A 27,026-nucleotide genomic window follows, 5' to 3' on the forward strand; every position below is an offset into this window, starting at 1 on the left:
AGGAGAAAAGCTGGGGGCGGGGAAGTGGGGTTTGGGGGGGGCGGAACAGGACTGGGGGGGGACACAAGGGTCGGGGGGGGACACAAGGGTTGGGGGGGACACACAGGGGTCAGGGGGGTTCATATGGGGGTGGTGACACCCCAAAGTTTGGGGGCAAATTGTGGATGGGCAAGAGGTGGAATTGAGAATGAAGGAGGAAAGCTGGGGGGGAAAGTGGGGTTTGGGGGGGGAAACAGGGCTGGGGGGGGACACAAGGGGTCGGGGGGGACACACAGGGGTTGAGGGGGGACACACAGGGGTCGGGGGGGTCATATGGGGGTGGTGACACCCCAAAATTTGGGGGCAAATTGTGGATGGGCAAGAGGTGGAATTGAGAATGAAGGACAAAAGCTGGGGGGGGGGGGGGGGAAGCGGAGTCTACGGGGGGGGAACAGGACGAGGGGGGACACACAGGGGTCGGGGGGGGACACACAGGGGTTGGGGGGGGTCATATGGGGGTGGTGACACCCCGAAGTTTGGGGGCAAATTGTGGATGGGCAAGAGGTGTCACTGAGACGAGGCTGAAGGAGCCGGGGGGGTGGGGGGGGGGTACAGGCCGCGGTTTGGGCGGGAGGGGGAGGCCTGGGGGGGGTTGGACGACACGGAGCCCCGACCTAACCCGACCCACCCCACCCCAGCCCGCCCGCCCCCCCCGTTCCCCCGTCCCGTTCCCCGCTGTCCCGTTACCGGCTCCGTGTGTTCGTTTCGCGTGGGGGGGGCGGGAGGCGTCACTGCGCGCGCGCCGCCGTTTGAACCGCACCGGGGGGTGGGCGTGGCCTCTTTGCGCACGCGCCGCTCCCGCCTCTAGCGCAGCGCGCATGCGCAGGAGGTTCGGCGCGGCCGATTCCGCGGGCGATCCGCTTGGGGGCGCCAGACGCGGCTGGTTGCTGCTTCCCTGCGGACCTTCTGGCCCGCCGGGAGGACTTGGGAACCTCCTCTCTATGGTCAGGGGAGGGCACCTGGAGGAGGGGAGGGGTCCAGGGAACCCCCCAGTGTTGGGGACCCCCCAGGAACCTGGTCTAGGGACCCTCCCAAGTGTTGGGGATCCCCCCCATAGCCTGGGGATGCTACGGGGACCCCCCTCCAGTGCTGGGGACCCCCCTATGGTCTGCTGCTCCAGGGACCCCCCCAGTGCTGGGGACCCCCCCATAGCCCGGGGATGCTCCAGGGACCCCCCCCCAGTGCTGGGGACCCCCCCCCACAACGGTCTGGGGACCCCCCAGTACTGAGGCCCCCCCCGGGACCTCGTCCAGGGACCTCCCAATGCTGGGGACCCCCCCATGTCCTGAGGATACTCCAGGGACCCCCCCCCTGCAGCAGTGGGACCCCCCCCAAAAGGGGCCACGACCCCCCCTAAAAGGGGCCACGACCTCCCAGGACCTGCCCCTGATCCGTGGGACACCCCCAGGACACGAGACCCCTCCCCATGGGCACTGGGACCCCCCCAGACCTTCCCTGTCCCCCCCCCCCACCCCCTTGTCCCCCCAATTCACCCCCATGAGACCCGCCCCCCAATCCCCCCCTCCAGCACAGACCCCCCCACACTCATTCCCTTCTCCTCTTTATTGGAGCTGATGGCGAAGAAGGGAGAAGGGGGGGGTACACAAAGAGGGGGGGTCTGGGGGGGGTGACATTGGGGGTGGGGGGGGTCACCCCCATTGCCCCCCCCCCCAAGAGGGGGGGTCCCGTCCCAACTATTCACAATATTTACAGAGAACGCCACCGCGTACAAAAATAAAAGCTCTGTCCCCCCCCAACGAGACCCCCCCACACTGAGCCCCCCCCCCCATCCCAAAGGCCACGTCACACGGGGGGGGGCCTGACACCCCCCCCCCCAATTTAAAGTGGGGGTCAGACCCCCCCCATGGGCCCCCCCCCAGCACCATTGTGCACCCCCCCCCCGGCTGTGCCCCCCCCCCAGTGAAGGGAGACCCCAGCCCCAATGCTACAGTACAGTGTTCAGAAATGGGGGACCCCCCCCCCCCAAAAAAAAACACCCTAAAAAAAAGCTATTTTGGGGTCCACCCCCCTCCCCCTCCAATGGGGGGGGGCACCTTGTTATTGCTTCACCTCTAATGGGGATTTGGGGGGGGGGGGGGGGGGTCCCTAATATGGCCTGGTCCCCCCCGCACAGACAGACCCCCCAATATAGAGGGACCCCCCCCGCAGGGGAGCAATTGGGGGGGGGGGGTCCCTGTGCAAAAAGGGGGGGGGGGTGAGTGGAAGACTTTGGGGGGGGGGATGAGCACCCCAAAGCCTCATACCCCCCCCCCCAAATCGCCCCCCCTCGTCCGTCCTCCCTGTGGGTCAATGGCTTTTGGTGATGGGAGGGGGTCCCCACTGCCCCCCCCTTTGTTTTTTTGGGGGGGGGTTGGAGCTTTTTTTGTCTTTTTGAGTTTTTTAAAAAATACAATAAAAATTCCCCCTGTCCCCCCCCCCCCAAAATAAACCCCGTTTGGGGCAAAACAGCCACAATTCAACAGTTCCGGTTCCATCTGAGCAGCAAATCGACTGAAAATACGATTGAAACGACCTGGAGTTGATTTGGAAATGAAATTGAAAATTGAAACCAAATTGAGGCTGAAATGAAATCAAAATGAAATTAAAAAATGGATTAAAATTCAACCAAATCAAAAAGAAAATTTAGAGTGAAATTTGCAATTTTAAATTAAAAACATTCAATTAAAACAAAATCAATTGGAATTTCATTGAAGTCCAATTCAAACGACCAAAATTGAAGTGAAATGAAAAATTAAGAAAATTAAAGTGAAATTTAAAATTTGGAAAAGAAAATTAAAATGGAATTAAAATTTAAGGAAAGAAAATTAAAGTGAAATTTAAAATTAACGAAACAAAATTGAAATGGAATTAAAAATTAAGAAAAGAAAATTAAAGTGAAATTTAAAATTAAGGAAACAAAATTGAAATGGAATTAAAATTAAAGAAAATAAAATTGAAGTGAAATTTAAAATTAATGAAACAAAATTAAAATGGAATTAAAATTTAAGAAAAGAAAATTAAAATAAGATGAAAAGCAAAAGAAAATTGAAATGGAAACGGAACCAAAATTCCCATCAAATTAAAACCAGAAGGAAATTAAAATAAAAATTAAAAATTAAAAGTTCGGATCGGAGCGAAATTAAAAACAAAACCCAATTAAAATAAGAATAATTTTCAATAGAAACCCAAATTGAACCAAAATTAAATAAATCCGAATTAAAACTGTTTTAAAAAAATCAAATCAAACAAACCTCCAAATTGCCCCCAAATCAAAGCCCCGGATTCAATTAAAACGCCCTAATTAAGCTTCAATTAAATTAAACCCCTCGGAGGTCGGGGGGGGGAAGGGCGGGGTCACCACTCCCCCCCCCCTCCCGGGGGGTCTCCCCAGTGGCTGCCCCGGGGGGGCGCCCCCTGGCGGCCTGGGGGGGTCATAGAGAGGTGGGACAGCGCCCCCTGGTGGCCTGGGGGTGTCACTGTATGGTGGGACAGAGCCCCCTGGTGGCCTGGGGGTGTCACTGTATGGCGGGACAGAGCCCCCTGGTGGCCTGGGGGTGTCACTGTGTTCCCAGGGGGCGTCCCCTGGTGGCGTGGGGGTGTCAAAGAGAGGCGGGACAGAGCCCCCTGGTGGCGTGGGGGTGTCACTGTATGGCAGGACAGAGCCCCCTGGTGGCCTAGGGGTGTCAAAGAGAAGTGGGACAGAGCCCCCTGGTGGCCTGGGGGTGTCACTGTGTCCCCAGGGGGCACCCCCTGGTGGCGTGGGGGTGTCAAAGAGAGGCGGGACAGCGCCCCCTGGTGGTGTAGGGGTGTCGAAGATAGGCAGGATGGCGCCCCCTGGCGGCGTGGGGGTGTCACTGTACGGTGGGACGGCGCCCCCTGGCGGCGTGGGGGTGTCACTGTACGGTGGGACTGCGCCCCCTGGCGGCGTGGGGGTGTCACTGTATGGCAGGACAGCGCCCCCTGGCGGCGTGGGGGTGTCACTGTACGGTGGGACTGCGCCCCCTGGCGGCGTGGGGGTGTCACTGTATGGCAGGACAGCGCCCCCTGGCGGCGTGGGGGTGTCATCCAGCCACGGCGGCTCGTCCCCCTCCCCCGGGTGGAGGCGGAAGCGGAAGCGCGGGGCGGGGGCGGGGCCGGGCGGGGGGGAGGGGCTGCTGGGCACGCGGCGCTGGTACCAGTCCCGGTTCTGCTCCAGCGTCTCCAGCTGCTCCTGCGCGTCCGGCGCCACCAGGTCCGCCCAGGTCTCCCACAGCGGGTGCACGATGTAGTCGATGAAACCCACCTGTGGGGGACACCGGGGCACTGTCACCCGGCTGGGGACACCGTGGGGACGCCGAGGGTCTTTGTCCCCATAGGACGCCCAGTTGGGGACACCAAGGGTCTTTGTCCCCATAGGACGCCCAGCTGGGGACACCATGGTGACACCAAGGGTCTTTGTCCCCATAGGATGCCCAACTGGGGACATCATGGTGACACCAAGGGTTTTTGTCCCCATAGGACGCCCAGCTGGGGACACCAAGGGTCCTTGTCCCCATGGGATGCACAACTGGGGACACCGAGGGTCTTTGTCCCCATAGGATGCCCAGTTGGGGACATCATGGTGACACCAAGGGTCCTTGTCCCCATGGGATGCCCAAATGGTGTCCCCATGGGATGCCCAACTGGGGACACCGAGGGTCTTTGTCCCATGGGATACACAACTGGGGACACCAAGGGTCCTGTCCCCATAGGATGCCCAGTTGGGGACATGGTGGTGGCACCAAGGGTCACTGTCACCACGGACACCCAGTCCCCTGATGTCCCCAATGTCCCCAATGTCCCCAATGTCCCCAGACCTGCAACTTCTCCATGGAGGCGCCATGTTTGTCGCACATGGGGCTGATCTCCATGCCCAACGCCTCCGGCCACATGTCCCCACAATGTCACCCTGTTTCCCCCAATTCCCCACCGCGATGCCACCCCTCGATGTCCCCAATGTCCCCAATGTCCCCGGTGTCCCCAATGTCCCCAGACCTGCGACTTCTCCACGGATGCGCCATGTTTGTCGCACATGGCGCTGATCTCCATCCCCAACGCCTCTGGCCACTATGCCACCACTGTCTCTATTCCCCCCAGTTCTCCCCAACGATGCCACCCCCCAATGTCCCCAATGTCCCCGGTGTCCCCAGACCTGCGACTTCTCCACGGAGGCGCTGTGCTTGTCGCACATGGGGCTGATCTCCATGCCGCGCTCGCGCTCGCGGTCGCCCTGCCTGAAGAACTCCTCCATGATGCGCTCCGTCCACTGCCGGTACAGCCCCAGCGGCTTCGTGGGGTTGCTCAGGTCCGCGCAATGCACCATATTCCTCAGAACCTGCCCCAAAAAAGCGTCACCCCCCCCCGCCGCCCCGCCCGCCCGGGTCCCCCCCGTGTCCCCCGCGTCACCTGGATGCGGTCGGTGTAGTTGTCCAGCAGCAGCACCCCGGAGCTCGTCACCTTCTTGGTCTCCACCATGGTCTTCAGGTCGGCCAAGAGGCTCATGTGCTTGGACATGTCGGTGGCCAAGACCTGCGGGGGGCACGGGGGGGGGTGAGGACGCGCCCCCCCCGCCGCGGGGATGGTTTTGGGGTGTCCCTACCATGTCGATGACCATCTTGCGGAGGGTTTGGCGCTGGCGCTTTGCTGAGGTTCTGGAAGATGTCGCAGTTCTCCTCCTGCAGCAGCTTGAAGCCCACGGCCAGGTGATGGTTCTCCAGCACCGACTCGTCGTTGTACATCAGCGCCAGCTCCGAGTCTGCGCCACGGGGGGGACGCGGGGGGACACGGGGGACATGGGGGACACGGGGGACACGGGGGGGACAGGGGGGGGAAAGAGGGGGACACGGCTCAGGGACGACCCCAGAGGTGGGACACAAGTGGGCGACCCCCCCAGATGGGGACTCAGATGATGGGTCCCACCACCTCATGACGGGTCTCACCACCCAATCATGGGTTCCATCACCCAACTATGGGTCCCACCACCCAACCATGGGTCCCACCACCCAACCATGGGTCCCATCACCCAACCATAGGTCCCAACACCCAACCATGGGTCCCAACACCCAACCATGGGTCCCAACACCCAAACACGTGTCCCATCACCCAACCATGTGTCCCACCACCCAACCATGGGTCCCAACACCCAACCATGGGTCCCACCACCCCACCATGGGTCCCATCACCCAACCATAGGTCCCAACACCCAACCATGGGTCCCACCACCCAACCATGGGTCCCATCACCCAACCATGGGTCTCAACACCCAACCATGGGTCCCACCACCCAACCATGGGTCCCACCACCCAACCATGGGTCCCATCACCCAACCATGGGTCCCACCAGCCCATGATGGGTCCCACCACCCTATGACCATTCCCACCACCCCCATCATGGGTCTCCCCACAGGGACACGGGTGGGGGACACCCCAGGTGGGGACAGGGGGACACAGAGTGAGGTGACACGCGTGTGCAAGACGACACGCGTGTGCAAGGGGGCGCGTGTGCGAGGTGCCCCGGCCGCCTCGGTGGCCGCGCTCACTGGTGTTGATGAGGAACTGGTTGGACACGCCGGGGTGGTCGACGTCGTGGATGGCGGCGGCAAACAGGGCGGCCAGGATCTCCAGGTCGGTGAACACCGCCTGGGGCACCCCAGAACAACACCCCGAAAACAACACCCCGGGGATGAGCACCCCGAGAACACCCCCAAAAACACCCCCAAAAACAACCCCGGGACGAGCACCCCTTGGGTCCCACCACCCCACCATTGGTCCCACCAGCCCGTGATGGGTCCCACCACCCTATGATCATTCCCATCACCCAACCACGGGTCCCAACACCCAACCACGGGTCCCACCACCCAACCATGGGTCTCACCACCCAACCATTGGTCCTACCACCCAGTGACTGGTTCTACCACCCCATGATGGGTCCCACCACCCAACCATGGGTCCCAACACCCAACCATGGGCTCCACCACCCAACCATGGGACCCACCACCCAACCATGGGTCCCACCATCCAACCATGGGCCCCACCACCCAACCACTGGTCTCACCACCCAACCATGGGTCCCACCACCCAACCATGGGTCCCATCACCCAACCATGGGTCCCACCACCCAACCATGGGTCCCACCACCCAACCATGGGTCCCACCAACCCACCATGGGTCCCACCACCCAACCACTGGTCCCACCACCCAACCACAGGTCCCACCACCCAACCACTGGTCCCACCATCCCATGGCTGGTTCTACCACCCCATGATGGGTCCCACCACCCAACCATGGGTCCCACCACCCAACCATTGGTCCCCACCATCCCATTACTGGTTCTACCACCCCATGATGGGTCCCACCACCCAACCACTTGTCTCACCACCCAACCATGGGTCCCACCACCCAACCATTGGTCCCACCACCCAACCACAGGTCCCACCACCCAACCACTGGTCCCACCATCCCATGGCTGGTTCTACCACTCCATGATGGGTCCCACCATACCCAACCATGGGTCCCACCACCCAACCATTGGTCCCACCATCCCATTACTGGTTCTACAACCCCATGATGGGTCCCACCACCCAACCACTTGTCTCACCACCCAACCATGGGTCCCCACCACTCAACCATTGGTCCCACCACCCAACCACTGCTCCCACCACCCCACCATGGGTCCCACCACCCAACCACAGGTCCCACCACCCAACCACGGGTCCCACCACCGAACCATGGGTCTCACCACCCAACCACTGGTCCTACCACCCAACCATTGGTCCTACCACCCCATGACTGGTTCTACCACCCCATGATGGGTCCCACCACCCAACCACAGGTCCCACCACCCAACCACTGGTCCCCCCCGCCCCGGGGTGCCGCGGGGCTCACGTCGAGGGCGGGGGGTGGCCAGCAGGACGTGCGTGGACTGCATGACGTCGGCGGCGTGCAGGCTGTTGTGATAGGCCACGTCGGCGTGGTAGTGGTCCTCCAGCGTCAGCGTGTAGGTCAGCAGCGTCTCCACCGGGATCCGGAACGTCTTCAGCAGCTCCCGCTCCTGCGCCGCACCGGGGGGTCACACACCCCCAAAGGGGACCCAGGCGTCCGGGGAGGGGGTGGGAATGGGGGCGATGGGGATGGGGAGGGTGGGGGTGGGAATTGTGGGGATGGGGGATTTGGGGTGGGATTGGGGGGCTGGGGGGGTTGGGGTGGGATTGGGGGGTTTGGGGTGGGAATTGGGGGATTTGGAGGGATTGGGGAGTTTGGGGGGTCTGGGGTGGGAATGGGGGGTCAGGGTGGGATTGGGGGGTTTGGGGTGGGAATGGGGGGTCAGGGTGGGATTGGGGGGGTTCTGATGTGGGAATGGGGGGGTCTGGGTGGGATTGGGTGTCAGGGTGGGATTGGGGGAGTTCTGGTGTGGGAATGGGGGGGTCAGGGTGGGATTGGGGGTCTGGGGTGGGAATGGGGGGCCGGAGTGACATTGGGGGTTGGGGTGGGAATGGGGGGTCAGGGTGGGATTGAGGGTTGGGGTGGGATTGGGGGTTTGGGGTGGGATTGGGGGGGTTCTGATGTGGGAATGGGGGGTCAGGGTGGGATTGGGGGGGTTTGGGGTGGGAATGGGGGGGTCTGGGTGGGACTGGGGGGGTTCTGGGGTGGGATGGGGGGGTCGGGGTGGGACTGAGGGGGTTCTGGGGTGGGATTGGGGGGGTTCTGATGTGGGAATGGGGGGTCGGGGTGGGATGGGGGGTCGGGGTGGGATTGGGGGGTCAGGGTGGGATGGGGGGGTTCTGGGGTGGGATTGGGGGTCAGGGTGGGATGGGGGGTCGGGGTGGGATTGGGGGGTCGGGGTGGGACTGGGGGGGTTCTGGGGTGGGATTGGGGGGTCAGGGTGGGATGGGGGGGTCGGGGTGGGATTGGGGGGTCAGGGTGGGATGGGGGGTCGGGGTGGGATGGGGGGGTCGGGGTGGGCCGGGGGCGGGGCCGGGCACCTGGAATATCGTGTACATGATGCAGCTGAGCGAGCGGTTGTTGGAATATTCGGAGACGCGGAAGATGTTCAGGCCCCACTTGTTGAGGCTGTCGAGCTCCTGGGGGCGGGGCCACCGTGACCCCCAGCCCCGCACCCCCCATATCCACAGACCCCCCCCATCCCCAGACCCCCAAACCCCATCCCCAGACCCCCCATCCCAACCCCTCCCATCCCCAGACCCCCCCATATCCCCAGACCACCCCCATATCCCCAGACACCCCCATCCCCAACCCCCCCATCCCAACCCCCCTATTCCCACAACCCCCATCCCCAGACCCCCCATCCCCAAGCCCCCCCACCCCCAGACCCCCCCGCATCCCCAGACCCTCAAACCCCATCCCAACCCCCCCCATTCCCACACCCCCTCCATCCCCAGACCCCCAAACTGCACCCCCAACCCCATCCCCAGACCCCCCCCATCCCAAGCCCCCCCATTCCCACACCCCCCATCCCCAGACCCCCCCCATATCCCCAGACACCCCCCATCCCCAAACCCCCCTATTCCAAACTCCCCATTCCCACAACCCCCACCCCCAGACCCCCCATCCCACCCCCCCCCATTCTCACACCTCCCCATCCCCAAACCCCCCCATCCCAACCCCCCCATTCCCACCCCCCAAATCGCACCCCCCCACCCCCAAATCCCCATCCCCCCCATCCCGCCACCCCCCCCCAAATCCCCATCCCCCCCCATGCCCCCCCCACTCCCAGATCCCCCATCCCCAAACCCCCCCAGACCCACACATCCCCATCCCCCCCACCCCTCAAATCCCCATCCCCCCCATCCCGACCCCCCCCACCCCCAAATCCCAATCCCCCCCCATGCCACCCCCCCCCGCAAATCCCCATCCCCCCCCACCCCCAGACACCCCCAAATCCCAATCCCCTCCCATGCCACCCCCCCCGCAAATCCCCATCCCCCCCACCCCCAGACACCCCCAAATCCCAATTCCCCCCATGCCCCCCCCCCCACCTTTCCCAGCAGCTCCTCGCGGTCGGTCTTGACGCCGAAGCGGGGGACGCCGGAGCCGCCGGCGCCGGAGCCGGGGGGGGGCAGCTTCTTCACCCCACTGATCTGCCCCATGGGGGGGGGCGGCTGCCGCCGCTTCTTCTCGCGCTCCTTGGGGCCGGGGGCCGGGATCTCCACCTCGTGCTGCTTGTCTGGGGGGGCGCGGGGGGACGGCTTGGGGGGCTGGGGGCGATTTTGGGGGTCCCGGGGACCTGGTGGGGGTCCTGGGGATCTTTGGGGGTCCCTGGGGGTCTCTGGGGGTCCCAGGGGTTGGTGGGAGTCCCTGGGGGTCTCTGGGGGTTCCTGGGGGGCTGGTGGGGTTCCCCAGGGGTCTCCGGGGGTCCCACAGGTTCCTGGGGGTCCCTGGGGGTCTCTGGGGTCCTGGGGATCTTTGGGGGTCTCTGAGGGTCCCAGGGGTTGGTGGGAGTCCCTGGGGGTCTCTGGGGGTTCCTGGGGGGCTGGTGGGGTTCCCCAGGGGTCTCCGGGGGTCCCACAGGTTCCTGGGGGTCCCTGGGGGTCTCTGGGGTCCTGGGGATCTTTGGGGGTCCCTGGGGGTCTCTGGAGGTCCCTGGGGTTCCTGGGTGTCCCTGGGGGTCCCTGGGGGTCTCTGGGGTCCTGGGGGTCTCTGGGGGTTCCTGGGGGGGTCTTTTGGGTCCTGGGGATCTTTGGGGGTCCCTGCGGGGGTCCCGGGGGTCTCTGGGGTCCTGGGGATCTTTGGGGGTCCCTGGGGGTCTCTGGGGGTCCCAGAGGTTCCTGGGGGTCCCTGGGAGTCTCTGGGGTCCCAAGGGCTGGTGGGGTTCCCCAGGGGTCTCTGGGGGTCCCTGGGGGTCTTTGGGTGTCCCGGGGGTCTCTGGGGTCCTGGGGGTCTCTGGGGGGGTCCCGGGGGTCTCTGGGGGTCTCTGGGGGTCCCGGGGGTCCCTGGGGTCTCTGGGGGGGTCCCGGGGGTCCCAGGGGGGGTCCGAGGGTCTCACCCAGGAAGGTGCTGGCGATGTACTCGGACACCTGGTTGCCCGAGCGGCTCATCTCGGACAGGTGGGTGAGCTCCCGGTTCAGCATCCTCTTGAACTGGGGGGGCAGGGGGTGAGGGACGGACCCCCCCTCGCCCCCACCCACAGGACCCCCCCAAATCCTCCCCCACCTCTGGGACCCCCCCCCAAACCCAGGACCCCCCTCCTTTGTCCCATCTCCCCCTGGGACCCCCCACATGTCCTGAATGGGGCCCCTGGAGAGGAACAAACACCCCCAGGGGGGCGGGGGGGGCACCCCCTCCCTTCGGCTCCAGGGGACACCATGGGGACAGGGATGGGGACAAGGGGACAGGATGGGGACAGGATGGGGACAGGGATGGGGACAGGATGGGGACAAGGGGACAGGATGGGGACAGGATGGGGACAGGGATGGGGACAGGATGGGGACAGGATGGGGACAGGGATGGGGACAGGATGGGGACAGGATGGGGACAGGATGGGGACAAGGGGACAGGATGGGGACAGGATGGGGACAGGGATGGGGACAGGATGGGGACAGGATGGGGACAGGATGGGGACAGGGATGGGGACAGGATGGGGACAGGATGGGGACAGGATGGGGACAAGGGGACAGGATGGGGACAGGGATGGGGACAGGATGGGGACAGGATGGGGACAGGATGGGGACAAGGGGACAGGATGGGGACAGGATGGGGACAGGGATGGGGACAGGATGGGGACAGGATGGGGACAGGGATGGGGACAGGATGGGGACAAGGGGACAGGATGGGGACAGGGATGGGGACACCGCAGCGTCACCCCAGGGAAGCACAGAGGCTCCACACAAACTGGTGGCACTGGGAGGGGACACTGGTGGCACTGGGGACACGCACTGGTGGCACTGGGGACACACACACACTAGTGGCACTAGGGACACTCACTGGTGGCACTGGGGACACACACACTGGTGTCACTGGGAGAGGACACTGGTGGCACTGGGGACACACACACTGGTGGCACTTGGACACACACTGGTGGCACTGGGACACACACACTGGTCGCACTGGGGAAGGGACACTGGTGGCACTGGGACACACACACTGGTGACACTGGGGGGACACACACACTGGTGGCACTGGGACACACACTGGTGGCACTGGGGACACACACACTGGTGGCACTGGGGACACACACACTGGTGGCACTGGGAGGGGACACTGGTGGCACTGGGGACACACACACTGGTGGCACTGGGAGGGGACACTAGTGGCACTGGGGACACACACACTGGTGGCACTGGGAGGGGACACTGGTGGCACTGGGGACACACACACTGGTGGCACTGGGAGGGGACACTGGTGGCACTGGGGACACACACACTGGTGGGACTGGGACACACACTGGTGGCACTGGGGACACACACACTGGTGGGACTGGGACACACACACTGGTGGCACTGGGAGGGGACACTGGTGGCACTGGGGACACACACACTGGTGGCACTGGGACACACACACTGGTGGCACTGGGGAGGGGACACTGGTGACACTGGGACACACACACTGGTGGGACTGGGGGGACACACTGGTGGCACTGGGGACACTCACTGGTGGCACTGGGAGGGGACATTGGGCACCCAGCACTCACAGCCGCTGTCCCACCCCCCCGAGGACCCTCCCCCCTTGGGGGGGCACCCAGGGGTGTCTCTGTGGCGGGGGGGGGGTGACAAACGCCACCCGTGTCCCCCGAGTCCTCACTGTCCTTGAGCGGCGCCCGGATGCTGCCCCCCCCGCCCCCCCCGCAGTGACTCATCCCTGCGTGTCACCCCCCCCCGGAGGGAACCCAGGCGTCCGGGCCCCCCCCGCTCAGCCCACCCAAACCCCCCCAACCCCCTTATTGCCCCCCAAGGGGTGGGGGGGGGGGCAATAAAGAGCATCACCCGCATCCCTCCCCCTATCAGCCAATCAGGACCCTCCGCCCCATCGCCATGGCAACTACAGTCTCCATAGCAACTGCCCCATCCCGCTCCTTGCTGGGGGGGGGGGGGTGTCCCCCCCACCAAAAACGGGGCCACCCCAACTTGTGACGAGTTTGCCGGGTCTCAGTGTGACAGCGACCCCCCCCAGGCACAAACTGGGTGCCCCCCCATAATCCCCCCCCCCCCGCCATGGGGCCACAGCATCCAAATAACGCTCCCAAAGCTGGGGGGGGCACCGTGCAAGGAGGGGAGGTGACACCCCCACCGTGACATTGGGGGGGGGGAAGGTCACAGGTGCCCCCCCCCCCGTGCCCCCCCCTTACCTGGTCCCACCAGCCCACCAGCCAGGGCTTGGCGCACGTCTCGCAGAAAAAGTCCACCAAGGGCATTTTCCGGCCGCGGGGGGGTCACCTGGGGGGGGCTGGGCCCCCTCGCCACCCCGAGACAAATGGGGGGGTCTCTGCTTACCCCTGGGGGGGGTGTCCCCCCCTTTTCTTGAGCGCCCCCCCCTCACCCGCAGCCTCTCAGGGCGCGGGGGACGCGGTCGGACATGGTGGGACCGGGAGGGGGGGGAGCGGGGCCCCCCCCCCCCCACAGCGCCCGGCCGGGGGGGGGGGTCCCTCACATCGCCCCCCCCCACCCCGGGGTGCTGGGACCCCCCCCCGGGGTGCTGTGGGTTCAACAGGAGCCCATGGGGAGTGGGGGCTGGGGGGGGGATGGAGGAGGATGGGGGGGCTGGGGGGGGATCAGGGATGGGGAGGATGCGGAGGAACGCGGGGGGGTCCCGGGGGGGTCCCGGGGGGGGTGTTGGGGTCCCGGGGGGGTCTGGGGGTGCCGGGGGGGCCGTGGGGTCCCGTCGGGGCTGCGGAGGCCGCGGAGCGTTGGGCGGGGGGGGGGGGGTGGGGGGGGGCACACGCCTGCGCGCGCCTCGCTCCGCCTCCCCGGCCACGCCCACTGCGGGGGGGCGGGGCGAGGGGGGACCCAGGCATTCGAGTCGGGGGGGGGGTGGTGGGGGCCCCCTGTTAGCGGGGGGGCTCCTGGGGTCCCCCCCACGGTGAGGCCGGGACCCCAAAACTCACTGGGATGGGGACACCCGGGGGTGACACCACTTGGTGGGGGGGACACACCGAGGTCACCCCCAACTGGCCAGGGGACCCCCCCAAACCCCATTGGGATGGGGACCCCCAGACCCCCCACACTAGGGGGTGACACTGGGGGTGACGGGTCCAGGGGGACATGGGGGGACACGGGGGGGGGGGGGACGATCCTGCGCTCAGATCTGCAGCACCGGTTATGGCACCAGCACCATTGTCACCATTGCCACCACTGTCACCACTGTCACCGCTGTCACCGCTGTCACCATTGCCACCACTGTCACCATTGTCACCACTGTCACCGCTGTCACCGCTGTCACCACTGTCACCACTGTCACCACTGTCACCATTGCTACCACTGTCACCGCTGTCACCGCTGTCACCACTGTCACCACTGTCACCACTGTCACCGCTGTCACCACTGTCACCACCACGGCCACCAGACTCGTGACACCCACACAACTGCCACCACCAGCCCTGGTGGCACTGGCACTGTCACCACCTGCACTGTCACCACCGGCACTGTCACCTCGGCACAACTGTCACCACCGACACAACTGTCACCACCTGCACTGTCACCACTGGCACTGTCACCCCTGGCACAACTGTCACCACCGGCACAACTGTCACCACCAGCACTGTCACCACCAGCACTGTCACCACCGGCACAACTGTCACCACTGCACAAGTGTCACCACCAGCACAACTGTCACCACCGCACAAGTGTCACCACTGGCACCCATTGGGCCAGGACCCCTGGACACTGTCCCCAAAGTGCCACCAGCAGCTGTCCCCACCCTGTCCCTGTCCCAGTGCCACCGCAGCATCCTGCCCAGGCTCTGTCCCTGTCCCGTGTCACATCGGGGTCCTGTCCCCATCCCTGTGTCACATCAGGGTCCTGTCCCCATCCTTGTGTCACACTGGGGTCCTGTCCCCATCCCTGTGTCACATCGGGGTCCTGTCCCCATCCCTGTGCCACATCGGGGTCTTGTCCCATCCTTGTGTCACACTGGGGTCCTGTTCCCATCCCTGTGTCCCCATGGTGTCCCTGTCCCTGTGTCCCCATGGTGTCCCCATGTCCCCGTGTCCCCATGGTGTCCCCATGTCCCTGTGTCCCCATGGTGTCCCAGTCTCTGTGTGCCCATGGTGTCCCCATGTCCCCACGTCCCCATGCCGTCCCCATGTCCCCATGGTGTCCCCATGTCCCCATGTCCCTGCAGTGTTCCCATGTCCCCGTGTCCCCATGTCCCCGTGTCCCCATGTCCCCGCAGTGTCCCCATGTCTCCATGTCCCCATGTCCCCGTGGTGTCCCCATGTCCCTGTGGTGTCCCCATGGTGTCCCCACGTCCCTGTGTCCCCATCTCCCCATGGTGTCCCCATGTCTCCGTGGTGTCCCCATGTCCCCGTGGTGTCCCCATGTCCCTGCAGTGTCCCCATGTCCCCGTGTTCTCATGTCCCTGTGTCCCCATGTTCCCATGTCCCCATGTCCCCACAGTGTCCCCATGGTGTCCCCACGTCCCACGGTGTCCCCATGTCTCTGTGTCCCCACGGTGTCCCCATGTCCCCGTGTCCCCATGTCCCCATGGTGTCCCCATGTCCCCATGTCCCCACGGTGTCCCCATGTCCCCGTGTCCCCACGTCCCCGCGGTGTCCCCATGTCCCCACGTCCGCACGGTGTCCCCACGTCCCCATGGTGTCCCCACGTCCCCGCGGTGTCCCCATGTCCCCATGGTGCCCCCACCTTGTTGGACGCCATCTCGCTGACGGCGCGGTGCGTCTGCAGCGTCTCCAGCTGCTCCAGGCACCAATCCAGCTCCTCCAGCGTCTCCCGCGCCAGCTGCTGCGCCGTCTCCTCTGGGGGGCACAGCGGTCACCCCCCCGGCCCCGACCCCCGGCGGGGGGCACAGACCCCCCAGGGATGGGGGGACCCCCTGGCTTTATGGGAACCCCCCCAGGGATGGGGGGACCCCCTGGCTTTATGGGGACCCCCCCGGGGATGGGAACCCCCCTGGGTTTATGGGAACCCCTGGCTTTATAGGAACCCCCCCGGGGATGGGGGGACAGGGACCAACCCCCCAGGGCCCGTGGGGACACCCCGGGGATGGGGGGGTACAGGAACCCCCCTCGGGGTTGTGGGGCCCCCCAGGGAAGTGGGGCCCCCCCCGGAGTTCTGGAGGGTACAGGGACCCCCCCAGGGGTTGGGGGGACCCCCCTGGGGATGGAGGGTGTAGACACCCCCCCCCAGGGCTGTGGGGACACCCTGGGGATGGGGGAACCCCCCGGGGATGGGGGGACCCCCCAGAGATGTGGGGGGAACAGGGACCCCCCTGGGGCTGTGGGGACCCCCCAGAGATGTGAGGGGAACAAGGACCCCCCTGGGGGTATGGGGTCCCCCCTGAGGATGGGGGGGGGGTACAGGGACCCCCCCCAGGTTTGTGGGGCCCCCCCGGGGTTGTGGGGCCCCCCCCCGGAGATGTGGGGGTGCAGCGGTGGGTGGACATGAGGACAAATCTTGGGGGGGGGGGGGGCGGGCTGCAGGCCCCGTGCCTCAGTTTCCCCACTTTGCTACAGGTGGGGGCAGCACCAGTTCCCCCCCCCCCAAAATCCCCTCAGATCCCACCCCCCCCCCTTACCTGAGAGCGTGGCCGTGCAGAGGGGGGGCTGGGAGCCCATGGGCGACCACCTGGCGGGGGACACGACAGTTGGGGGGTCAAGTTCAAGGTCAAGGTCGAGGTCAAGGTCAAGGTCGCGGTCACTCACTTGGTGGCCGTGGGGCTGGGGACATTGGCCAGGATGGAGAAGTTGCTGCGGACGCTGCGGAGACTCGCCAGGACCTGGGGGGGGCACGGGGGGGTCAGGGACACAAAATGGGGGGGACACCCCCCCAGGGACCCCCCAGCCCTACCTGGGCAAAGGGGGTGACGATCAGGTCCTCGGCGTGGCTGGAAGACAAATGGGGGGGTGTCATGGGGTGGGGGGGCAGGACGCCTGGGTCCCCCCATTGACCCCCGGGGGGGACATGGCCCAGGGTGGCACTGGGGGGAGCACTGGGAGGGATATTGAGGGGTCCATGGCGGGGGAAAACTGAGGGGTCCCAAAAGGATGGGGGGGGGGGTCCCTGGGGTGGTATCAGGGGATGCCCAGGGGGGATATTGGGGGGGGCCCTTGGGGACAATATTGGGAGGTCACCGAGGGGATGGTGGGGGGGTCCCCAGGGGGATATTGTGGGGTCCCTGGGGGGATGGGGGTCCTGGGGGGTCCCAGGGGGCTCTGGGGTTCCTGGGGGGGTCCATGGGGTCCCAGGGGGTCCCGGGGGCTCTGGGGGTCCCAGGGTTCCCAGGGGGTCCGGGGGGTCCCGGGGGCTTTGGGGGTGCCGGGGGGGTCTGGGGGGTCCTGCGGGGCTCTGTGGGTCCCAGGAGGTCCTGGGGGGTCCCGGGGGGGTCCCAGGAGGCTCTGGGGACACTGGGGGTCCCGGGGGGGTTCGCGGGGTCCCAAGGGCTCTGGGGGGTCCCAGGAGGTCCTGGGGGTCCCGGGGGGGTCCGGGGGGTCCTAGGGGCTCTGGGGGGTCCCAGGAGGTCCTGGGGGTCTCGGGGGGGTCTGGGGGGTCCCAGGGGGCTCTGGGGGACACTGGGGTCCCAGGGGGGTCCATGGGGTCCTGGGAGGTCCTGGGGGATCTGGGGGAGCTCTGGGGGTTCCAGGGGATGCTGGGGTTCCCGGGGGGGTCCATGGGGTCCCAGTGGGTCCCGGGGGCTCCGGGGGTCCGGGGGGGTCCTGGGGGGTCCCGGGGGGGTTCGGGGGGTCCAGGGGGGTCCAGGGTGCGCTCACGCGTCGCTGGCGATGGAGGAGTTGCGGGAGACGCTCTTGGGGGAGGCGTCGTAGTCGCTGTCGGAGCGGTACAGGAAGGACTCGCGGCGCTGGCCGGGGGGCGGCAGCACCAGCCCCCCCGGGCTGCCCTGCGGCTCCGGGGACGGCCCATTGTCCCCCTCCAAGCTGCGGGGACACGGGGCGTGGGGGCGGGGCGGGGGGACCCCCTGCAGCCCCCCCGGAGCCGGCGGTGCCGGTGACGCTCCTGGTGACAGCCATGACGGCGCTGCGGTGACAGGGGCACCGGTGTCACCACCGGCACCAGGGTCACCGTGTGCACCAGGGTCACCATGTGCACCAGGTCACCATTTGCATCGGTGTCCACCACCGGCACCAGGGTCACCATGTGCACCAGGGCCACCATGTGCATCGGTGTCACCACCGCACCAGGGTCACCGTGTGCACCGGTGTCACCACCTGCACCAGGGTCACCACCTGCAACAGGGTCACCATTTGCATCGGTGTCACCACCGGCACCAGGGTCACTATTTGCACCGGTGTCACCACCTGCACCAGGGTCACCATTTGCACCGGTGTCACCACTGGCACCAGGGTCACCATGTGCAACAGGGGTCACCATTTGCACCGGTGTCACCACTTGCACTGGGCTCACCATGTACACCAGTGTCACCACCTGCACCAGGGTCACCATGTGCACCGGTGTCACCACCGGCACCAGGGTCACCATGTACACCAGTGTCACCACCGGCACCAGGGTCACCATGTGCACCAGAGTCACCACCAGCACCAGGGTCACTATTTGCATCGGTGTCACCACCGGCACCAGGGTCACCATGTGCACCGGTGTCACCACCAGCACCAGGGTCACCATTTGCACCAGTGTCATCATTTGCACCAGTATCACTGTGCACACAGTGTCACCGTGTGCACCGGTGTCACCACCTGCACCAGGGTCAGCATGTGCACCAGTGCCACCACACATCTTACCCTATACCATACTATGCTATACCATACCATACTGTACTGTACTGTACTGTGCTGTAACATACAATACTGTCGTATACCATACCATACCATAGGATACCATACCCTGGCATGCCATACCGTACCATACCGTACCATACTATACTGTGCTGTACCATATGATACAGTACCGTACTGTGCTGAGCTGTGCCATACCATGCCATATCACACCATACTGCGCCATACCGTCCCATACCGTCCCATAGCCCCCAGACCGCCCATAGCCCCCATACTGCCCCATACCGCCCCAGAGCCCCCATACCACCCCATACTGCCCCATAGCGCCCCACACGGTGCCGCGTAACCCGCTCGGCACAGCCGGCGCCGGGGGAGCCGAAACACGAATCATTCCAAATGGCCGCAGGTGACTCATCCCCCTCGGCACAAAGATGACGGCGCCGCAGGGACACCGGAGCGGCCCGGACGGTGTCACCGGCACCGGCACCGGCACCGCGTGGCTTTGAGCACCGTTGTTACGCTGGTGATTTCCCACCTGGACGGGGGCAGGAATTGGGGCACAAAGGATCAACCGGGGCCGCGGGAACCGGGAAGAGCCGCTGGGATCTGGCGGCAACCGGACGGATCCTGGTGCTGCCACCGGCCACCCAAACCCCCGCCTGCGGTCGCGCCTTCGTTTGGCTTAATTACACTAATTGTCTCCAGGAAGGGAGAGACCGGGGAGCGAGGGCTGAGCCGGTTCCCCCGGTTGGAGGCGGGGGGGGGGTCACCCGTGTACCGGTGTCACCGGCGGGTCCGGCACCGCGACCCCCGGATCTGGGGGGGACGGACCCCGGGTTCACCGCCAGTTCTGCCAGGGGGGGGGAAACTCCATGGGGGAGGGTGGAAGAGGAGGAGGAGGAAGGAAACCGAATGCCGACCATCTGCTGAGCCTCCCGCGCATCAATTAACGCCCCTAACGAAGCCGGAGGTGCCGCCGCCGGAAGGACGCGACGCCCGGCACACGGTGCCGCCGCGGCACAACCGGCGCTTGGCGTCGGCACAAATGGTTGTGCCCAAAGAACGTGGGGGGCCCTCGGTCAGGCTCGGGGGTGCAGCGGGAGCCGCCCCCCCACGGCGCTGCCACCGCCGGTCCCGTCCTGGCGCCACGGCACCGGGGTGAGGGTGGTGCTGGGGGTCCCACCTCCAGTATTGATACTGGGATGATGCGGGGGGGGGTCCCACCTCCAGTACCGGTAATGGGATGATGCGGGGGGGTCCCACCTCCAGTACCGGTAATGGGATGATACTGGGGGGGTCCCACCTCCAGTACCAGTAATGGGATGATACTGGGGGGTCCCACCTCCAGTATTGGGATGACACCAGGATGTCCCCCCTTCGGTACCGGGATGATCTGGGGGGGTCCCATCTCCCATACTGGGACGACATCAGGGGGTCCCCCCTCCAGTACCCAGATGATCTGGGGGTCCAATCTCCCATATTGGGATGATATCAGAGGGTCCCCCCTCCGGTACTGGGATGATCTGGGGGATCCCATCTCCCATACTGGGATGATACCAGGGGGTCCCCCCTCCGGTACCGGGATGATCTGGGGGGGTCCCATCTCCCATACTGGGATGATACCAGGGGGTCCCTCCTCCGGTACTCGGATGATCTGGGGGGGGGGGTCCCATCTCCCATACCAGGACAATACCAGGGGGACTCCCCTCTGGTACCGGGATGATCTGGGGGTCCCACCTCCCATACTGGGATGATCTGGGGGGTCCCATCTCCCACGCCAGGACGATACCATGGGGTCCCCCCTCCGGTACCGGGATGATCCGGGGGTCCCACCTCCCATACCGGGTCGATACCGAGCGGTCGCAGCTCGGCTCTGGGTACCAGGATGACGTGGGGGGGCGCGGGGGTCCCCGGCGCTGTCACCTACCGCCTGCCGCTGCCGGGGGGCCCGTGGAGGGACGAGGGCCAGGACATGCGGGCTTTGCGCAGCCCGGGCCGGTCCCCGCCGTCCACGGCGTCCGCCCGCTCCATGGGCCGCGGCCGGTGCCGGTCGGTGTCGGAGAAGCCGCGGTGGCGGATGCGGATGGGGGTGCGGGGCTGGCGCCAGAGGTGCTGGGGGGGCTTCAGGGTGCTGGGCCCCTCCCGGGGCACCGGCAGCGACAGCGACAGGCTTTTCCTGGCGCCCGGGACCGGCTCCATCGTCCGCGGTGCCGCCGGGGACCCCGAGATGCTACCGGAGCCGCTCCCGGTGCCGCCGTCGCTCCCGGAGCCGCTACCACTGCCGCTCTCGGTGCCGCCGCTGTTCCCGGAGCCGCTCCCGGAGCTGCCACCGTTCCCAGTGCCGCCGCCGCTCCCGGTGCCGCTGCCGCTCCTGGAGCCGCTCCCGGTGCCGCTCCCGGTGCCGCTCCCGGAGCCGCTCCCGGAGCCGCTCCCGGTTCTCACCGACGCGCGGCAGCGGCGGCGGGAGCGGCGGCGGCTTTTCCCGGCCCCGGGCTCCGCATGGCCCCGCGCAACCGGTTGGGACGACCGACCCCCCCCCCCGGGCCGGGGGAGGCGCCTGTGGCCGCCGCCGCTGCCGGTGCTGCCGGTGCCGGTGCTGCCGGTGCCGCTGCCGGTGACGCCGCCGCTGCGCCCCCGGTTCGGCGCCTCCTCCCGCCCCGGGACCTGCCCCCCCCCTCCCCGCTTCCCTCCCCCGGGGGCGGCTCCGCCCCGGGACCCCCCCCCTGCAGGTACGAGGCGGCGCGGACACCGCCCCCCCCCCCCCCCTCCCCCCATCCCCGGGATCCCTCTTTCCGGGATCCCCCCCTCTGCGACTCCCCCGGGCATCCCCCGGTGTTCGCCCCCCCCACAACGCGGGAATCCCCCAGAAATCCCCGCCCCCCCGGGACCCCCGTTCAGGGATCCCCCCCCCGCCTGTGGGGATCCCCCCCCCCCCAACCGCGAGATGGTCCCTCCCAACGCAGGGGGGACCCGAGGGGGGATCCCCCCCCCCGGAAACCAGAGATCGTGCCCCCCCAAAGCACCCGCGCGTGGGGGGGGCAGCGCAGATACAACAGGGAGCCCCCCCCCCGATACTGGGCCCCCCCCAGGGCCAGGCACAACAGATCTGGGGGGGGCCCCTCCTACAGAGCCCCCCAGGGATGGGGAGGGATCCTCCCCCAACGTTGGGGACCCCCCCATGCACACCCCCCCTCAAAATCTGGGGTGGGGGCCCCCCCCACATCCACAGCACTGCACAGACCCCCCCAGCGGCAATGGGGGTCCCCGGCCCCCCAGAAGCGCAGTGGGGGTCCCACTTTATCGAGGGGACACCGAGGGGGTCCCCACGTCTGCCCGCACCCCCAAAGTGGTCCCATCCTGTGTGTCCCCCCCCCAGCTCCTGGCACAAAACGGGGGGGTCCAATGCGACCCCCCCACTTTCAGCTGCTCTGTTAACGTTGGGGGGGGCAGGTGAGGGCCCCACCCCGCACTGGGAAAATTGGCAGGATCTGGCAATTTTGGGGCTGCGGGAAACGGGGGAACACCCTGGAAAATTCGGCGGATGATTCATTGCGGGGGAGGGCGGGTGGCACACGGCACCGGCGGCACCGGCACCGCACCGGGGACACCGCACTGCGCCGGGACACCGCACCGGGACACCGTAACAGGACACGGCACCGGGACACGGCACCACACCGGGGACACAGCACCGGGGACACAGCACCACACCAGGACACCGTAACGGGACACGGCACTGGGACACGGCACCACACCGGGACACGGCACCACACCGGGACACCGCACTGGGACATGGCACCGCACCGGGGACACCACACTGCACCGGGACACCGCACTGGGGACACGGCACCACACCGGGACACCGTAACGGGACATGGCACTGCACCGGGGATATGGCACTGCGACACGGCACCGCCCTGGGACACGGCACCGGGACATGGCACTGCACTGGGGATATGGCACTGGGACACGGCACCGCACTGGGACATGGCACCGGGACATGGTACTGCACTGGGGATATGGCACTGGGACACGGCACCGCACCGGGACATGGCACCGGGGACATGGCACCGCACTGGGACATGGCACTGGGACACGGCACCGCGGCCACCCCCCGGCCGGGTCACCGCGGTGCCGCCACCGCTCGGGGACACGGAGCAGAACTGCGGGATTAAAGGGGGTTGGGGGAATTTTGGGGTCTGCTGCCCCCACTGCAGTGGGGACACGGTGGGGACGCGGTGGGGACGCAGGGTCTGGCTGGTGACATGAGGCGGTGGGGCCAGCGCTGGTGTCACCTGCACGGGCACCTTGTCCCGGGCATTGTCCCCATCCCTGGCACTGTCCCCATCCCTGGCATTGTCCCTATCCCAGACAATGTTCCCATGCCTGGCACTGTCCCCATCCCAGACAATGTCCCCATCCCCTGGCCATGTCCCCATCCCATCCTGAACAGTGTCCCCATCCCAACATGTCCCCATCACAACATGTCCCCGTCCCTGGCACTGTCCCCATCCCAGAAACTGTCCCCATCCCGACATGTCCCCATCCCAGACAATGTCCCCATCCCAACATGTGCCCATTCCTGGCACTGTCCCCATCCTGGCCAACCTCCCCATCCCACAATGTCCCCATCCCAGCAACTGTCCCCATCCCGCCATGTCCCCCCCGGGCTGGTACCTGGGGGTGTCGGGGCGGGTGACGGTGACGCGGGGGGGGGCGCCGAGGGGCAGCGTGCTGGGGCGCGGGCGGCCGGGGGGCTGCGGGGGGTCCCGGGGGGGCAGCGGCAGGGGGGCTGAGGGCTGTGGGTGCCCCCGGTGCAGCTCGGCCCCCGGCATGGCCCGGGGCTCCGGGGGGGGCTGTGGGGAGCGGGCGGGGTTCAGAGCGGGCACGGAGCCCCCCCGCCCCCACACACCCCCCCCGGGACCCCCTGTGCCCCCCCAGTGTCCCCCGTGCCCCCCCCAGTGTCCCTGGTGCTCCCTGGGGACCCCTGTGCCCCCACCGTGTTCCTGGCGCCCCCCGGTGTCCCCAGTACCTCCCTGTGCCCCCCAGTGTCCCCTGTGCCCCCCCCAGCCTTCCTGGTGTCCCCCGTACCCCATGGTGCTCCCTGGTGCTCCCTGTGCCCCCCCGGTGTGACTGGTGTCCCCCGGTGTCCCCGGTACCTCCCTGTGCCCCCCCAATGTCCCCTGTGCCCCACAATGTCCCCTGCAGTCCCCGGTGCTCCCCGGTGTCCCCAATACCTCCCTGTGCCCCCCCATGTCCCCTGTGCCCCCCTGGTGTCTCCCGGTGTCCCCTGTGCCCCCCCGGTGTCCCCAGTACCTCCCTGTGCCCCCCGGTGTCCCCTGAGGTCCCCAGTATCCCCAGTGTCCCATGTGCCCCCCGGTGCTCCCCCGGTGTCTCCGGTGTCCCCGGTGCCCCCCGGTGTCCCCACCTGCTCCTCGGGCCCGGCCACGTCGCTCCGGTTCCTCCTCATGCGCCCGCCCGGCGCGGGGGCTCAGGGCGCGGGGGCCATGGCGGGGGGGGCGGGGGGGCCGCCACACGTCCCGGGGGCTGCGGGGGGAGCCGGGCTGAGGGGGGGGGCCCAGCGCCCCCCCCGTTCCGTGCGGCGGCTCCGCGGGTTTGCGGGGAGCAGCGGAGCCCCCGCACGCCCATTGCAGCCGCGGCGCCACCGGAGCCCCCCCCGCTCGCACGGCCCCCCCGCGCATCCCTGCTGCTGGGGGGAACCGGGCCCGGGGACCCCCCGGCTCCTGCTGGCAAAGGTTGCCAAGGAAACCCCGGGATCACCGGCATCGCCCCCACCTGGTACCGGCATCCCTTCGGCATCCCCCCCTGGTACTGGCATCCCCCCCCGGTACCGGCATCCCCTTGGCATCCCCCCCCCCGGTACCGGCATCCCTTCGGCATCCCCCCCGGTACTGGCATCCCCCCCCGGTACCGGCATCCCCTTGGCATCCCCCCCCCCGGTACCGGCATCCCTTCAGCATCCCCCTCCCCGGCACCGGCTTTGGGAATTACTTTGTGCATTAATTAATGAGCAGCCGCTGTCACCGGTGGGGGGACCCACAGCCCCGTGTGTCCCCCCGGTCACCCCGTTCCCTCTACCGGGATCTCCACCGGCTTCGGTTTCGGGTCTCGCACCCCCTCGTGGGACGAGCCGCGGGGATCGCGCCCACCCGGGGCTCCGGTGCCGTTACCGGCTGCTGCGGCAGCGGCTCCCGCACCCCCGGCGAGTGCTGCCCGGTGTCCCCGTCCCGCAGCCTCGGGGATCCCCGGTCCCGCATCCCCGGGGCCGCGGAGCCTCCGGTTCCACAGTCCCCGGTCCCGCATCTCCGGAGCCTCCGGTCCTGCATCCCCGTATCCCCCCGTTCTACATCCCCGGGGCTCCCTGTCCTGCATCCCCGTATCCCCCGGTCCCGCATCTCCGGAGCCTCCGGTCCTGCATCCCCGTATCCCCCCGTTCTACATCCCCGGGGCTCCCTGTCCTGCATCCCCGTATCCCCCGGTCCCGCATCTCCGGAGCTCCCGGTCCCGCATCCCCGTATCCCCCGGTGCCGCATCTCCGGAGCTCCCGGTCCCGCATCCCCGTATCCCCCGGTGCCGCATCCCCCGCGGTTTCCCGGCGCTGCGTCCCCTGCGGTCCCGGCCATGTCACGGCGAGGGGGGCACCGGCGGGCTGGATGATGCTCGGGGACGGGGCAGCACCGGGGAGGGGCTCCGGCAGCGGCGGGGGCACGGGAACGAGCCGCCCCGTTCTCGCTGCCGTTCCCGTTCCGGTCCCCGTTCCCGCTGCCGTTCCCGTCCCCGTTCCCGTTGCGGTCCCCGTTCCCGCTGCCGTTCCCGTTCCCGCTGCCGTTCCCGTTGCGGTCCCCGTTCCCGCTGCCGTTCCCGGTGCCGTTCCCGGTGCGGTCCCCGTTCCCACTACCGTTCCCGTTCCCGGTGCGGTCCCCGATCCCGATGCCGTTCCCGTTCCCGCTGCCGTTCCCGTTCCCGGTGCGGTTCCCGTTCCCGCTGCCGTTCCCGTTCCCGCTGCCGTTCCCGTCCCCGCTCCCGGTGCGGTCCCGGTCCCCGTACCTGTCCGGCTCCCGGCGCCGCGGCGCTCCCGGGCACCCACCCGCCTTCGTTCCGGGCGGCGGCCCCGGTACCGGCCCCGGTGCCGCCGGGAGCTCCCGGTGACCAGCGGCGGCGGAAACGCGGCGGGAACGGCTGCCCCCCCCCCCCCCCCCCGGCCCCTCCCCCGCCGCGGCCCCGCGCCCACGCGTGTCCCCGGCACCGGGGGGTGTCCCGGGCACCCCCAGTGTCCCCCCCGGTACCTCTGTGTGTCCCACCCGTGTCCCGGTGTCCCCATGTCCCCCCATGTCCCTGTGCCCTCATGGCCCTGAGTGTCCCACGGTCCCATGGCCCCAAGTCCCCGTGTCCCCAAGCCCCTGCGTGTCCCCATTGCCCTGAGCACCTCCTGTCCCTGTGCCACCATGTCCCCCCATGTCCCTGTGTCCCCAAAGCACCATGTCCCCCCATGTCCCTGTGTCCCCTTGTCCCCCCACCTCCCTATGTCACCACGTCCCTTGTCCCCATGTCCCTGTGTCACCACGTCCCTCTGTCCCCAAGCCCCTGCGTGTCCCCATTGCCCCGAGCACCTCCTGTCCCTGTGCCACCATGTCCCCGTGTCCCCCCAAATCTCTGTCCCCCCACCTCCCTATGTCACCACGCCCCTTGTCCCCACGTCCCTGTGTCCCCACGCCCCCGTGTCCCCAAGCCCCTGCGTGTCCCCATTGCCCCGAGCACCTCCAGTCCCTGTGCCACCATGTCCCCATCCCCCACGTCCCTTTGTCCCCATGGCCCCCACACGTGCGGCACCACCAGGGTCGCCCCCGCTTGAAAATGACGGTGGGAACCCCCCCCAGCCCCCCTCGGCCCCCCCCAGCCCTCCCCAGGCCTCGGGGCGTCGAGCGGGTGGCCCCTCCCTCACCCCTTTTTTCCCCGGCGTGCGTGTCCCTTTAAAAACCGCCGCCATCTTTGTGCCGGGCGCGGCGGGCTCTCCCTTCGCGCGCATGCGCGGGGCGGGGCGGTGACGCGGGCGGAAGCGCGCGGGGCGGCGCGGG

The 27,026-nt window shown here is 67.3% G+C and overlaps 1 protein-coding gene across 1 annotated transcript; it reads right to left on the reverse strand.

The window, feature by feature from the left end:
- Window positions 1–767: 767 nt before the first annotated feature.
- Window positions 768–21,132, reverse strand: PDE4A (phosphodiesterase 4A; the record flags this gene model as incomplete). The annotated part of the gene is given in 18 exon segments (XM_080361334.1): window positions 768–998; window positions 3,824–4,321; window positions 5,210–5,392; window positions 5,464–5,586; window positions 5,657–5,698; window positions 5,700–5,812; window positions 6,596–6,695; window positions 7,941–7,952; window positions 7,954–8,106; window positions 9,038–9,136; window positions 10,052–10,239; window positions 11,059–11,152; window positions 15,869–15,981; window positions 16,761–16,810; window positions 16,888–16,961; window positions 17,033–17,069; window positions 17,953–18,117; window positions 20,861–21,132. Coding segments are annotated over 18 exon segments (2,547 nt in total).
- Window positions 21,133–27,026: the final 5,894 nt, after the last annotated feature.

Source organism: Nesoenas mayeri (assembly GCF_963082525.1).
Source record: "Nesoenas mayeri genome assembly, chromosome: 31".
Taxonomy (NCBI): domain Eukaryota; kingdom Metazoa; phylum Chordata; class Aves; order Columbiformes; family Columbidae; genus Nesoenas; species Nesoenas mayeri.